The following is a 17,147-nucleotide window of genomic DNA, read 5'->3' on the forward strand; positions in this document are numbered from 1 at the left end:
CCCACAGGGAACAAGCCTAAATCAGCTGATGTCAAATAGGTAAACCCAATGAAGAGCCTAAACGGGTATTATGTACAACACAGACGAACACGTCCAAACTTAAATAGCAGCCAGCACAAGAATTCTGTGGAAAGAACTGTTTTCTCATAGGAAACCTACTGTGTTATTTGGTGCTGTCGGGGGACGCACCACAACGCCGAAATACCACAACGCCGAACGTACTATAACGCCGAATACCATAACGCCGAAATGCCAAATTGACCACAACGCCGACAGCTAGAAAACTGCTGTGTACCACAACGCTGAATTACCACAACGCCGAAATACATTAACCCCGAAAAATGTCATTGCAGGACTGCCACAAAGGTTAGGTTAGGTAAAGTTAGTACACAAATTCATTCAGTTGTTTTTCATTTTGCTCCTGTGGCCCCACCTCCCCGCAGCAACATTTTTCGGCGTTACTGTATTTCTGCGTTGTGGTACACAGCAGTTTTATAGCTGTCGGCGTTGCGGTCAATTTGGCATTCGGCGTTATTGTACGTTCGGCGTTGTGGTATTTCGGCGTTGTGTTAACGACCCGTGCTGTCGTCGTTGTGTTGTCCATAATATCGGTTTATCTTTTCGTTTTTTTAATATATTTTGATGCATTATCAAGATTTTGTTGTCTGCCTGCATTTATTGTTATTATTGAAACTGTCTCTTCGTTCTTAGCCCACTGAGTTCGTCTGTGCTGTTATTAGACGAATTTCATTCCACGTAATTCTAGTGTTGTCTGATATTTAAGTTTGGACGTGTTCGTCTGTGTTGTCCATTATACCTGTTTAGGTTCATCACTAGGTTTATCTGTTTGATATAAACTGTTTTAGGCTTGTTCTCTGTGCGTTTATGTTTTTCATGTTTATTTTTTTAAATTTGCGTTCTTGAACTTATTCCATGCCAAACAGTGCAAAACTGCAATGGCGTATGTCCAAGAAATTGTACTAAACCAAAATTCCCAATTGCATGAATCATTTTAAGAACGTACCTGCAATCTACATATGAATCTGTTTACACTACTGCATAAAAGTCAAATGCAGACCAAAACTGTTTGGAACTGTTTCAATGTGTACTTTAATTATAATTGTGGTGGAGCAAGGATTTTATTTGTCTGGATATTGTATGTTTTATGTGTAAAAAAATAATTTTGTGATTTGTTTTAGTGCCGTGGGTTATTTTCATATCAAAATTCGAATAGTTGTGGCACGCGAAAATCATGTCAATTTTAAACGAAACCAAGACTGTCACTAATATACGGGATGGAGAGTGAGTTAAAAAAAATGAATACATCATTAAAATGTATTTATCATTAACATCAACAAAGTTAATGCTCTTGCCTAAAAAAAACACATGAAAGATATTTGTATAGTATTATATCGTAAACAAGATTGCATATTAATCCATAATTTCTGAAGCAATTCTTTTGCTAAACACAGTAAGTGCTGAAGAAAGATAAAAGAAACAAGAGAATACTGTCAGTAATAACTACAACCGTACAGAATGGTGCGTGAGTTAGGCATATCCACACAGACGTTCGGGAACCTGAACCAGTATAGTTAAATTTAATTTACTTTACTTTTTGTCGGCTGTAAGATCCTCAAAGTTAGAAACACACGGAACAGAAGCACGAATCAACGGTATTGGGGGTGTTAGTTGTTTGGGCATAGAGCAAACAGAGCCACAGGGAACAGGGGGACAGGGGCGACGGGAGGTTTTCGTCATTAATAGATAAAGGGTCAAAGTTTTAAAATAAAAAAACTCATGATTTACGTGTTTTTTTATTTTACTTTTCACAATAATATATCACAACACTACATGAAAATTTGAAACAAACGTATTTATCTTCAAGGCTTAATCAAAATTTATAATTATGTTTATTTCAACGTGATAACTGACGTTATCTTTAAAAGATTTTTGCAATGGGAGTGCATGACTTGATGTAAGTTTTTGGACGTACGCCATTGCTAAGAACTTTTTCTGTTGAAGAAAAACTAATAAATAAAATAAATAAATAAAAAATACCCAAAAAAGACAAAAAACACACAAAATTAAACAAACAATAGCTGTTGTCAACAAGGATATGAACACCACAAAATATTCCGAAACAGGAATATGGTCAACAAACAAAGAAAAATGTACTAAGAGAACAACAAAAAACCCACAAATGATGACAACACAAAAATATTGAACCCAAAATAATTCAGCACAACAGTTGAAACGAGACAAAAACACGACAAAACGAAAAGACAAACAAATACAATAGTTTTTCCAAAACAGAAACAAGCGACGTTTCGGGAACTGCTATCTGCTCCCGTCCACAATATCTTATCTTATCGTTTTAATGGCTGGACTCACACACCATTTTGCTTACTTAATTTTTTATTACTACACATTTTTAAAATGATCTCCCTGTGAGTTTTTCGTGGTAGCTTTCTGGCATTATATATTTCGTCATTTATTTTGCCAACATTTGTTAGGTGTTATCTACTAGCTGTGTAAAAATGTCACGTAAGCATAAGTACGGTTACTTGCAAGACAATCAACATCTTGCACGCAACACTGTGATAAATATCTGGAGCCAAAATTTGCCAGCGAGCAACAAATGCAAAATAGCAGGGGTGACAAATCTATAGCCCTGAAGCTAATGTCATTAAATGATACAACCAAAGAGGCATAGAGCCCGGCTCGCAAGAAGTTTGGCACGTGCTGTATGTGCACGGAAAGAGATCGAGAGATACGCAAGTGTTATTGCTGCTGTAACAGTTGCCCTGTGCGAAGCTTCGACTAAGCAAATCAATCGAAGCTCTTTTTAATATTCGATTTGACGTCGCCAGGAAATGTGCTATTCGTTTTACTTGAAGCTTTTGTTCGGATACAAAGCTTCGCCTCTGATGAGCAGCTTCGAGTTTGTTGCATTTAAAGCCTAAGATTCTCCCATAACATTTTTAATTTTTTCTCGTGTTGTACATGTGTTGCTTGAACAAAGTTGGTTACTTAAAAAAAAACTAAAATAAAGCATTTAATTGGTTTCTATGAATGTTCAATGATAATATTATGCATGGTTATTTTTATATTTTTTTATTGAATGATGATATGTATAGGGCCCAATCGGTTAATCAAATAATAAGTTAAAACATTACAAACGTTAAACGATTAATTTTTTAACCTTAATCCTGTATTTTATAAAATAAAATAATGTTTAAAAAAATTTAAAAATGATTTTATTTTTGTATGAATTACCTAAATAGTAAAAAAAATTCAAGTTAAGTAATTTGTTCAACAGCGATAGAATCAACAACAACTCTGTATAACGCATATTTAAAATGCTTAAAATTATAATCAAGAACCTAATAAATAAAAAACCACTAATTTTAATGGGGTGCTTGATATCAGTTGTCTTAAATAATATTATATCACTAATAACTATTAGTTATGATAGAGTCATTACGATAAAGACAGCAGAAAGCATACCACCTTTTTTAAAATTAAAATTAATTGTTTTGTTTATTATTTAAACAATTCGATTTGACTTTGTGAATAGTTTAAAAATTCGATGTGTGATATTTTTTTTAAATAAAAAAGAGCTCGTGTAAAGAGTACACGTGATAGAAGTGAAACTTCTTTGCCGATTCAAACCTCGACGTAAGTATATCGTAAAGGGTAAAACGGCAGAGAGAGGGAGAAAGAGAGAAACAAGACCATTTTACAAATAAAAATGAATTTTAAAAAAATCATTACTCACTTCAAAATAAGCTCACACCCCGTTGTGTTGCCCTCTGCCCAAATACTCCCTTACTAGATGCTAGCAAGTCGGGTGGCGTCAGGCGCAGGCGGGTCCCTACCACCGTGACCCGCCTATCCCTGCAGCATGGCGGGGTGCAACCTGAGCCGCACGCCGCCACGTGGAGCCCGCTCGAGGGAACTAGTTCTCTGCACCGTCCGCAACCTTTAACCTTTCAGGGGCCCGTGTTACCCTTCTGTTTTGAAAGAATAGGAGAGCCAGCTGCGCCTTCGTTGAGGACGGACGTGTCCCGGAGCTGCCCGACGTGACCTTCCAGATCAACGACGCCCAAGCTGTGGTTAGCACTTCTTAGTGCTACCCAGCGGTGTATTGAAAGGTGCCTGTGTGCTACATGCGCACAGGCGGTAAGAGTGAGCTGCGGTGAAGTAAGTTTTGGCAACCAACAACTCGGCAACACCCGGGGAGCTAGCTCCCCTATAGCCTAGCCTGAACCCGGCTAACTTAGCCCCGGGGGACGGTCAGTGGGTGGACCCGAGCTTAGGCTACTACGACGACATGAGCGACACTGTCGAGATGGCAGATAGCGAGGCCCCCTCAGGGCCTAGCAACGATCAATCCAGTGGCTGGAGTGTTGCCACTGGCAAGCGGAACAAGCGTCTGCACACGGAGGTGTCCGGTGCAGGCAGCAGCGACGACGAGGCGGGCCCCACCCCCCGCCCTCAGCAACCAACTGCGACCGCGACCGAGAGCCCCAAGAGGGCGCCGCGAATCAAGCCCCTGTTCGTTTTCCTCGACCAGGGGCACCAGTACCCAAGGGTGTACACCGCCCTAAAACAGGCCGTGCAGGAAAAGTTCACCTGCCAGAACCGCGGCCGAGATGAGATACAGGTTAACGTAGCCTCAGTCCCCGATTACCACAGGGCAGTCAAAGCACTGCAGGCAATCGGCGCCCAGCACTCCGTCCTTCTTCAGCGGGACGAAGTGCCGAAGAAATTTGTATTGCGCGGAGTGCACCGCCACACCCCATCTGAGTTCCTCCAGGTGGAATTCAGCTCACTCAACCTGCCGGTCCAGAACCACTGGTTCCTGGAGAACCGGCAGCGCCGCGAAAAGTGCGATGCACTTGTAATAGAGGTGCCTCAGAGCTGCGAATCTGAGCGCATCTACGGCCTCAAAGAGTTCGCCGGCATGCTCGTGCGTGTCGACGACTACCGTCGCCCCTCAGGCCCCTCCCAATGTAGCGTCTGCCAACGCTACAACCACGTTGGCAAGGCCTGCCACGCGGCCCCTGTGTGCCGGTGGTGCAGCGGGCCACACCGCGCTCCCGACTGCCCCAATGGGGGCAATCAGGAGTACAAAAAGTGCGCGCATTGTAAGGAGGCACACTGCGCAAACTACAAGGGCTGCCAGGTCTATAAAAAAGAGACCCGCAGGCACCTTCCGCCCCAGGTACGCAAGCAGCGCGAGCAACAGTCTCGCCGCGACTTGCGCGATAACAGGCGCGCTGCAATGCAGCCCCAGCCGCAACCGATGCCACGGCCCCCTCCGGGCTTCTTCGGCCCCCCGAGGCAAAATCCCTGGGGTCCACCGAGGTACCCTCCTCCCCAGAGCCTCGGCGACTACCTGCAGCAGGCGGGTGGAAACCGATTTGCGCCCCTGGAGCAGCACTGCGAGCCCAGCTACAACGAGCTGGACTACCCAGTGCTGGCGAACAACCCCTGGCAGAGGAAGGGGTTCAAAAAACATCCGACGGGCCACAAAAATGGCCAAGGCAAGCCCCCGCGACCCACTCAGGACAGGCCCCAGCAGCCTGGGCCGGACAGGCCGCGACAGCCTGCCCAGGACAAGCTCGTGGCAGCCAAGGCTGCGCCAGCCCCGGCGAAGCGCACGACCGCGCTCTCCCGGCCGCAGGTAGCCCCGGCACCTGAGACGAGCATGGCGGTAGACGCAGCTCCAGTGCTGCCAACTGCACCGCCCGCGCCCCAACAGCAGCCAGCCCCGAAACCGGGCCTGGCTGACTTCCAGAAAGTGCTCGAGCAGTCGCGCACTTTCAACACAGATGAAAATCTGGCGGCCACAATTGTCCCCATGTGCCAGCTTATGGTCATATGGTGCGACCCATCTGTTTCCCTAACAGAAAAAGTCCATGCGATGATGGGCTTCGTCCAGTCACTGGCTGCCAAGCTCAATGGCAGCCACTAGACAGGCCCCGAGTTGCGTAGCAACCCCGGCCGATAGGTTAAGTTTACACTCCCTCCTCTTCTGGAATGCGCGTGGAATCAAACATAAATTACAGGAATTTATCCACCACCTGGAAAAATATAAAATCAAAATAGCTGCGATTAACGAAACACACTTGCAGCCGACCGACCGACTGACAATACTAAACTATATAGTTTATAGGCGCGATAGAGAGCACAATAGATGGGGCGGAGTAGCTCTAGTAGTTCACCGTAGCATCAAACATACTGTATGCCAGCTACCCATTTTTCAAAATTTAGAAGCTGTTGGAATAAGCTTAAACATTAACCAACAAAACATTAAACTCATTTCAATGTATGCTCCACCAGGTAGGTCCCTCAGCGTGGCGGATCTGGATGCCCTGTATGGGGCCGCTCCGAACTTCCTCGCTGTAGGTGACATTAATGCGAAACACCTGGAGTGGAATTGCATGCGTGCGACGGCAAATGGCGGGCTTCTCTATGCGCATCAGCTTGATAAAAACTATCAGGTTCATGCTCCTACTGAGCCCACATTTGACTCAGGCAGACTGAACCAGCTACCAGACATCCTGGACATCGTGCTTAACAAGCGTGTCACCTCGGGGTTCGAACTCGAGGTCGTACACGACATGTCGTCCGACCATTTCCCTGTTCACTTACATTTCGACAGTGCAAACACGGAAATCAACCCGCCTCGTAAAATTCGGGACTACAAACACGCCGACTGGGAAGGATTTAAAACCCAAGTCGCGCAAAATTTGTCAGACATCACGGACATAAATAATAGTGAAAGTTTAGACACCGCAATAACTAAATTTACTGCGGAAATCCAGGATGGTATAAGCCAGTGCATCCCAGAAAAGGAGGTTAAGTTAGTACACGACGAGCTGCCAGTATACATACGCGACTTTATATCGCGCAAAAACAGACTGCGTCGTGAATACACACGACGACGCACTATCCAAACAAAACAAAGAATCAATGAATTACAAATAATTATTTCAGACGAAATTTCACTGTGGCGAAGCAGCCAGTGGGAAGCAAAAATCGCTCGTTTAAATATTCAGGACGGGAGTGCCTGGACTATGACGAAGCGATTTTTAAATAAATCTGAAAAAATTCCGCCCCTTCAAACCAATAATGGCCTAGCCTTCAAACCCCTCGACAAAGCACAAGCATTCGCAAATACACTGGAAACAGCCTTTCAGCCAAACATAGTGCCTTGCGATAGGCAATACACAGCGCAAATTTACCGCGAATTGCGCGAAAAATTGCGCCAGCCCACTGTTTCTGAGCCTCTATTAACTCAGGCACAGGAAATCAAGCGAGCTATTAAGAAAATGAAGCCGCGAAAAGCACCTGGGAATGACGGCATACAAGCCATCGTTCTCAAACAGCTCCCAGATGAAGCCCTGGAATACTTAGCTGAATGCATTAATGCAATGCTCAGGCTCAGTATTTTCCCCTCCCAGTGGAAAGAAGCTAATGTAATAGTTTTCCACAAACCAGGCAAAGATAAAAAACTGCCCCAAAATTACAGACCAATAAGCCTGCTTAGTACTGTGTCAAAAATAGCCGAAAGCATAATATTGCATCGACTAAATTGCCACATACACGAAAATAACTTGCTGCCAAATGAGCAATTCGGCTTTCGCGGTGCTCATTCGACCGTTCACCAGCTAGTGCGTCTCACTGAAGAGATTACTAGTGCATTTAACGTGCAAGACTATGTTGTCGCGACGTTCCTAGACGTAGAGAAAGCCTTTGACAGAGTGTTTCATGCAGGGCTTCTCTATAAATTATACCAAGCTGATTTCCCTGACTGCTATGTCAAGCTAATCACGTCATACCTAGCAGGCAGAACCTTCAGAGTATCAACTGAAGGAGCCACATCAGACCTAAAACAGATCAGAGCAGGAGTGCCACAGGGCAGCATCCTAGGCCCTGTACTATTCAATGTATATGTGCGTTACATGCCACGCCCCGCACATAGACTCGTCAAGTTAGGCTGCTATGCGGATGATACTGTCCTATATAGCAGATCACACAACCTACAGCTGGCCACGACTAGGCTGCAAGTTGCGCTCACTGAAATAGAACAGTGGTGCACAACGTGGCGCATTAAAGTGAACACAACGAAGTCAGAAGCTATTGTGTTCACTCGTAAACACCTCCCGCCAATAGACCGCAGGCCGCAACTGAGCCTGTTCAATGAACACATCCCGCATAAAGATGTGGTTAAATACTTAGGTGTACACATGGATAGGAAATTAACATGGCGCCATCACATCGACACTAAGCGAGCACAGGCTCAGACTAGACTGTGCTCCTTGTATCCAGTTATGAGTAGACGATGTGGCAGCAGAGTCAAAACCGGCCTACTGCTCTACAAAGCCCTCATACGACCAATAATCACGTATGCAGCCCCTGTATGGGCCACTGCAGCAAAGACACACCTAATAAAATTACAGCGAATTCAGAATAGATGCATTCGAATCGCCACAGATGCCCCAGTGTACTGCCCTGTCGAAGCATTGCATCGTGAAACCAGATCGGAAACTTTGCAAGACTTTTACATTCGCACAACTCAGACTTTTTACGATAAATGCGTAAATAGTCTGAATCCACATATTACTTCTCTAGGAAACTATGATCCGGACGTATATCAGAAGTATAAACGACCGAAGTCGCTCCTCGCGCACCGGCCGCCGTAGTGCCGCGTGATTGGCCGAGCAGTCTGCCGGCCAATCACAGCGCGCGGCGCGCGACCCCACTCCAACAAAACTAGTTCCGCGGCCGCGCGGAGCTCAGTCGCCCGCCAGCCCTGGGCGCGTGTACACGCGCCATACCCACGCCAGTCAGCAATATAATAGTTACGGACTGGCGGAAACAAATCTGCCTATGCTCCCTCACAAAGACAGGCAGTGTGCGCCCATATTGTACCACAAAATGACACGCGCACCACACGCATGTATGCTGGCAGCTCATTTAGTTTAAGTTATATTCTTTAAACCTTATAATTACTTAATTTAAGGCCCTTCCCCCCCCCCCCAGCGACCCTAATATTTTTCACACAACCGTAGCCCACTAATGCGTAGATGCTGAGGCTAGGGCCTCGCAATGAAGGACTGGATAATTTCCCTAACCGACTTCGGTCAACCTGAAGCTATATCCACTCCTGAGTGTTGGCCCGATGCACCAGTTCGTGACAGTACACTTCTATACACTCCGTAGCCTACGAATGCGTAGATGCTGAGGCTAGGGCCTGGCGATGAAGGACTGGGCAATTTCCCTAACCGACTTCGGTCAACCTGAGGCTATGTCCACTCCTGAGTGCAGGCTCGATGCACCAGCTCGTGACAGTACAATTATACACACTCCGTAGCCTACGAATGCGTAGATGCTGAGGCCTGGGCCTGGCGATGAAGGACTGGGCAATTTCCCTAACCGACTTCGGTCAACCTGAGGCTATGTCCACTCCTGAGTGCAGGCTCGATGCATCAGCTCGCGAAAAAGCACGATTAAATTAAGCTACCGAATGAACATAATCTTTAATGTTTATTTTATGTTAATTTAATGTTACTTTACATTAGTTTAAATTCAACAGCGCACACGAATTTTTTTCCCCTTCTTAACTTAGTCTAGGCTGGCTGGCAGCCTGGTGGGAAACGACTAAAGTCGCCCCCGAAACAACCAGTGCCACCAAACCAAATGCGGACAAAATGTCCAAGCTCCCGCCCATTTGCTTAGTAGTCTTTCTACTCTGTCCAACTCTTCTTCCAGAACCATCCTTCTGTTTCCTGTAACCAACCTGCTTGTAATTAATGCATGAAATTTTGCATCCCGCATGTCAGTGCCCAGGGTTTTCCCTGTGTCTATGCAGGTTTTACCTGGGCCCAACATATCTAGTTTTTAACTTAGAATAGTCAGTGAGGGGAGTTAGTCATGGCTAAAACGTTGCCATGGCTGGCCAATCCCCTCCTAGCACATGATGCATGCTTCCTCTCCTGCATGGTTCATAACCTGCATGCTTAGAGCGTATAGGCTTCGGCCTGAGACGCACTTAGAGTCTTCCCTACCCAGACCCCTCCCAAATACACTTAGTAATTAGTTAGGTTAGGAAAAAAAAAAAAAAAACTTCTGTTTCCCGTATTCAACCTGCTTGCCAATAATGCATGAATTTTTTCATCCCGCATGTAAGTGGCCAGGGTTTTCCCTGCGTCTATGCAGGTTTTGCCTGGGCCTAACTTATCTAGTTTATAGTCTAGAATAGTCAGTGAGGGGAGTTAGTCATGGCGCCAATTGCTGCCATGGCTGGCCAATCACCCCTCCTAGCACACGATGCATGCTCCCTCTCCCGCATGGCTTAAACCCTGCATGATTAGAGCGTATAGGCTTCGGCCTGAGACGCACTTAGAGTCTTTCCCTAACCCAGATCCCTCCCAAACACACATAGTGCTAGTTTAGGTTAGGAAAAAAAATGTTTTCCCCCAAACACACATAGTGCTAATTTAGGTTAGGAAAAAAATGTTTCAAGAAAAAGTTGCATTAAAATTCTGCCTCTAAATGTTACTCCCCTCGCGCCCGAAGAAGTTTCACTTGAACCAGTGTTCGCACGGGCCTGGCAGGACTGCGACGGGGACGTACTTGGAGGCATGGCGATGCCGTAGCCCTTGGAGTCGAGCATGCCGCCGACCTGGGTGAGCTCGCAGTTGCGCTCGATCACGTACTCGATGCTCGTCGACTCCATGAGGAAGGCGTAGCTGCCCTTGGCCTTGACGACGCGCTCCACGCCCTCCACGTTGGAGCCGGTGAAGACGGTGGGGCGCGCCGACTCCATGAACGACCACATGCGCTGGTACGTCGAGAAGTTGGAGTCCTGCGCACACACGCCGCGCGCGGGCGCGAACCCGCGATGCCTCTGTATCCAGGCGCGTTGTCACCGCGATAAGGTATGTCCGTCAAGTAGTGTCCCAGTGCCGATGGTGTATTACAACTGAATTACTTACAACAAATCATACATAAAATTGAACGTAAACTAACATATATTTGACGTGACAACGTCTAATAAATCAATGAACGCCGGCTGCACGCACGAAAAAGTGTCCCGTTACGCACATTGTCCCGTTACGCTCATTGTAAGCTTGCGCCGCATCTATCTCTCTTCCACTCGATTGGAACAACTTTCGATTTGACTTTTTAGAGGCACATTAAACTTGAAACACTCCCATTCGTTTCCTACTTTTCCTATCATTGTCCTATCCTTAACAGAATAACACAGATTGGAAGAAGTTAAATAGCAAACATGTATAAAAGTTATAGTTAAAATAATCTCTTCATTAAAGTAATAAACATATTTGAATTAATGAGTGCAAATAAAATTTAATTGATCAATTAAATTGTAGATTTCATTTCACTCCTTCTTTGTATCCATTTAAAATTGTGATAATTCAATAAAAATGATTCCATTTTATTCATAAAAGTATGCAATCATTTCATCAAATTTTGTTATGACGTTGTCACATTAATCGTCCGTAAACCAACTTTACAGACAACCAATTTTTTTTCTTACAAATGTTCAATATGTGCGCCTTTAGTTAAGTGGCACACATCCAACATAAAATCCCATTATTCCCACACTTTGGTTAACTATTCTGGAGTAACTGACGTAATAGCATCTACAATATTCTGTCTCTCAACCCCGAAGAAAAAAAATATCGCATGAATTATGCACGGTGAACGTGGAGGATTCCGGCGAAAAAAAGAGCTCTGTCGTCTTGACCGATACGAGATATCCGACGGTCAGGGATTTCGACATTAAACTTTAAACGAAACGCGCGTTGAACTGAAATTACAGATTAATTCTTAGCAAATTGCAGTTCACAAAACGCTTTACGCTTAGGAGTCGCCATTTTGCGTAGGTGGCGCTACAAGCGAGAAAACATCAAAGCAGTACTCGCGCATTCGCTTATCTAAAACTGTTTGAGTTACTCTTTAATTTGTGACCTTGAACCAACACTCTAAAACGCTTTCAATAATTACTATTAAAATATATAACTGGGACATTATTTTATGAACATACTGTAAGTTTAAGGCACTGCTTGGTTGCGTGGACGCTAACAGTGTGTGTGTGAATGCGCCTGCAAGTAGGCAAAGCCGCAATGCTACTGTACAATATATTTGCCTGAACTTCCCCATATTCAGGCGCATTAGCATCGCAAAGACAGGCACTGCTTATGCTACATGGTTGAGCAAATAACTCAATAACCCAAGTAAAGCGTGGCCGAACCTTGATTCAAGTTCATTGTTCTAATCATTCTGTTAATTATCCGTGGTTTCAATTTCTTGGTTAAACTTCGTGTAAAATTTTGTTTTCGTACGTTAAATGTTTCAGAAGTAACGCGCAAAAGCATGGACGTGGAAAGGTAACGGTTAGAGTGAAACTGACACTCTTTCTTATTAAATTTGTACTCAAGGTAAGCTGTTATTCGTCTGCCTAGGTACGATAGGTGTTGAGACTTCAAGTGCCTAACACAAAGTTTACCCCCATTTAGGCTATCTTCGTAATTTAAGGGGTAAATCTAGGAACAGAAATATGCTATTTGATTTTAAAATTGTTTTAAGGCCACAAAAATTGTTGTATAAATTACTAAACTATCCTTTCGGAGTAAATTTAGGGATGTTTGTAGTGTGTGAAAACAATGTTAGCCGATTTTTTTATTTCCGTTCTAAAAGCCGCACTGTCCGATAATTTCCCATTATTTTTTAGCATGAATGTTTTCCTTTTCAAATTTTCAGCATCACATTGGTTCATAATACAGTAAGTTTTATTTATAAAATTGTACTTTAACTTTGTTAAGAAAATTAAATACTAACTTTGCTAAACTATAAACTTTAATCTTATATTATTATAAACATTTTTCTCCACATCAGTTACTCAACACAAAAGCACAACAATTTATTTCAATGCTATGTATGTACAGCGTGCATGCTATTTTAATTTATCATCTTTTTACATTCACACATGTTACAATAAAGTTTTTCTTACTTCATTAGGTACTGTTGGTTATGTACAGACGTATACCAAGTGGTCGGTGCAAGACATAAGCGCTGTGTTAGTTAAAACTATACACTACTGAATTATATTAATCTTCACAAATAAACTATTTTTATTAATAATTTTAATGTATTGATAAAACACTACACTTTTTAAACTCACCTCACCAAAACACATCATGTACACTCTAATTATGAAATCGCTGCAAATCAGTGGAATTTTATTGATTCGCAGTAGTTAGAAAAAAAAATTATAATTAGATTATTTAACTAACTAACATGTTTAAGAAATAGGAACATTAAGACTTAATATATATTACACGACTAAATTAGTGAATCTCTATAGATCTAGGCATTAATTTATGTATGAGTTATTTTCAGTAAAACACTGCCATAGCAATTCAGAGTGTTATCAATTAAAATATTATTTTTTTGTTATGCATGCATTTTACCAAGTGAATTAGGCATTTGTGTGGTGGTGTGATATTTATGCAGAACCATGCATTGGTTTATGACCGGAGAAAAATTTTTCGGGCTCTATCCAAAGATATTAATATTATAAATTAATATGGTATGGTAAAATCTAATGAAAACGTCAGTGCCTAAATATTTGTATTTCGCAAAGGGGGTCATTTTTTCAGTCTCCTACATAGAATTATTTTATCAGCGAATAAATTTCGGTCCATTAGTATTCCATAAATATAACCATCACTTACTTTCACATATTTTAAATATCAAATGTTATTGGAACTACGATTGTTATTTACCTTATAGAATTTTTTGAATAAAACGGTCTTTTAAGCATTAATATAGTAAACTATATAATACTTTATTAAACAAATTTCTCATAGACTTAGTAGCAAGATTCTTTTATTGTTAAGAAAATAATATATACATATTATTATATTATTTGATCTGCATTCATTTAGTAAGTCCCGAATGAGATATACGTTTCAAATAGAAGTAGGTTTCCAATAGAGACTGCACATTTTAAGGTATGTAATTATTACATACTGCTTTGGGGAACGAGTAATACTTTATGCTGCGAATTTTCACTGAGGTAACAAAAACAACAATTACTATTAAAATCTTGTATCATGATATCATTTATCAAACCATTTTAATAATGTGCAAGCATATAAACTTTTGCTGACGCTAGTTTCCTTAAATTTAAAATCAACTCATACTTATTATTCCAGCTAAATGAAACTATTTAAATCTGGAAGTTGTGAACAAGGTTCAATTAAAATATATATTATTACATTGAACTATAATTCGACATCATATGATACCTGCTAACATACTACCATACTATCTCTGCACATGACTCAACACGATCTTATATGGGAGAAAACATAACATCTGCTGTGTGCTTTGGCGTGTGAAGTTTATACTTCACGATGTAGCATACATTTGAACACAACTGTACCAGTACTTACATAACTAGCGCGTTTTATACTTCTTTAAATCCTTCGAGTAATCAGCTAAATAATTGCCGATTTCTGTTTCGGGATGACAAAGTTGTTTGAAATATTTCACGAGCTGCTTCAACATTTTAGCTGCCTTGCGTTTGAACTGTCATTTCTTCGTTTCACTGCTGAAACAAACCTTTATTTACGTAAGCTCGTCTTTGTCGATTATTTAATCATGACAGGAAATGTAGGTGTAAGTACTATTGACTTATTCAGCATTATAAATATATTTTACTGTATAATGTAACATCTTACTAAATCAGGCTATACTTTATTTTTAGATGATTGTCAAAACACGCTAAGTTTCGCTTTGCAAAATTTATGGAAGTTTATACCATTTTTCTCCAAAATAAATATTTTTCGTATTCACTTTCTGACTCGTTGCCAAGACTAAATAACAACCATGTTTAACACTTTACTACGTAGTTGTAATTTCAATAAAATGTTATTATAATTTGGCTATGTTTTAAATAATTAAGTATTATTGTAGTGTTTTTTAAATGTCAAAATTAGTAGCTATATATTATAATATCAGATGTTACAGATATTTTAATGAATTCTACTATATTCGATGAATTTGTTATTGCCTTTAAATCTACTTCTATCAAAAATATACAATTCATTTATAGAATTGCAGAAAGACTTTATAAAGCGATTTATTACAGAGAAGTATTCGTTCCCTGCCTCCTCTCCAAATACACTAGATACCAATACCGGACAGCTCCAAGTATTTTGTGTGAAAACCTGGCGTTGATTTTATACGTCAGTCCGATAGATGGCAGATGGCATGCCCAGTATGAACCAACGTAGCTGTTTAATACACATGGTACCAACATTATGAAAACGAAAATAAATTTATTATCTCTTCGAAAAACTTATTCAATAATTATACATATTTATGGGGGAAATAAACATCCAGTACTTCGAATTTCTTAAAAAGAAGTTAACCGTTTGACACAAGAAAAATTGCAGTATAATTTAAGAATTTATCTATAAAATATTTCTGCAGTTATAACTCTTGCCGCTAGGATATTTTTCACACTGCCACCTGTGTTGTAAGTATAGGGCTATCCGATATTAGCCTTTAGTGTATTTGTCCTCTCCTATGCCCATCAATGGGACTGTTTTAAAGTTTAATAAGTTTACATAAAAATATTTTATTTCTCTTGGGATTTTCAATAAACCAAAGGAAGCTGTTGTTAGGAATTAAAGAGAACAAACTGTAATAATTGATGGTTGATAGTTCAGGTAAAATTTAATCATTCAAAGTAAAAAAATTTGTGTTAGTTTTATCATTTAAATTATACAGGATTAGTGCGTTGGGGCATAATACAATTCCAAAACTAGTGAAATTTAAAATGGTGGCCTCATGATGTTTATATTACTGTACAGCCAAAATATAGTACTGAGACCTGTAAACTGTGCTTGCATTTTATGATTAGTGATTTATTTTCAAAAAAAAAATTTTCAAGATCGTTTTACGCTTTAACAAAGTGCTACTTCTCCATTTGAATTAGACATAGACTGTTTGGTTTTAGCCTACGTTCAAGATAAAATTTTAAAATAAGCTAACAATAATTGTTAGAAATATTAGCTGTTCCTTATTAGTTATGTTAAATTATAACAAGCGTGACAGGGCCCTGAGGATATAAAATAATTTGGTATCTAACGTATACAATTTATAGGAATTTTTCTTTTTAAATAATTTTTTGTATGTTGAGTTGGCAGTAAGGAATGCTCGGCGGACATTTGAATCTGCCGCGGGTTCTTGACGTCATTACTGGTGCGAGAGAATTCTTTTTCCCTTCCCCAAGGTAATGTTATCAATTCCCCTCATTTCCGTTCCCTTAAATCTCTTCACCTCTGCGTATGCGCAGGTCGTGTTGAAGTACACAATTTGTGGCCATCAGCTTTGTTAGATTCTTCTTCTAATAGCACCCGAGAAGATAGCACGTGCTTAGAGCTTTGGGTTTGAACTGTTAGGGATCATGGATGCGGGGGCTGCACGTGATGGAAGTACTTGCTGATGTAAATGCAATTTTCTCCTCTTTCAAAATTCAGTTTTGGATCGCCTACCAAAATTTTTTTCTGGCATCTGGTTTTGTTTCTGTCGGGATTATTGTATCAAGCTGGCTGTTTGCTGATCAAAGATAGAGGTCTTAATGGGCACTCGTCTGGTCTACCAGCGACTTTACTTTGATTCTTTGAGCATATAATCAGGGTTCGTAATATGCTAGTTGTCTGTAACGTTTTCTCTACGTATGTATGTAAATGACGTTTGTTAACTGTAATTTTGAATTGTGTTTTGATTGATATTTCAAACCAAGAGTAATGGTTAAACTGTGAGTCAGTGTTGGGCCGATAGTGTGTATGATACCTGAGTTAATGTGTATCAGGCTAGAAGACGTATTTCATTCTGCATATTAAAATATTTATATGCGCCTGTTTTAACGAGGCCAGGTTTTGTAGCTGTGTACTCTCTCCCATCTGCCTACCTTCCTCGTGAGGTTCTTTAGTTGTGGATTTTATTAGTTGTTATTAGAAATGCGTGGTATAACGTGTAATTATCTCACTTTGTAAGTGATGAACATTTATGTGTTTTCTTAATCGAATGTAACG

General features: G+C 41.2%; 1 protein-coding gene across 1 annotated transcript in view; it reads right to left on the minus strand.

Moving 5' to 3' along the window:
* LOC134542295 (glutamate receptor ionotropic, kainate 2) overlaps nt 1-17,147 on the minus strand; it is a 119,148-nt gene that overhangs the window by 24,230 nt on the left and 77,771 nt on the right. Inside the window, exon 16 of the mRNA XM_063386445.1 lies at nt 10,648-10,879. Within this exon, the coding sequence (XP_063242515.1) occupies nt 10,648-10,879 (232 nt within the window). The remainder of the gene's footprint in view (nt 1-10,647; nt 10,880-17,147) is intronic.

This window comes from Bacillus rossius (assembly GCF_032445375.1).
Source record: "Bacillus rossius redtenbacheri isolate Brsri chromosome 4 unlocalized genomic scaffold, Brsri_v3 Brsri_v3_scf4_2, whole genome shotgun sequence".
Classification (NCBI taxonomy): Eukaryota; Metazoa; Arthropoda; class Insecta; order Phasmatodea; family Bacillidae; genus Bacillus; species Bacillus rossius.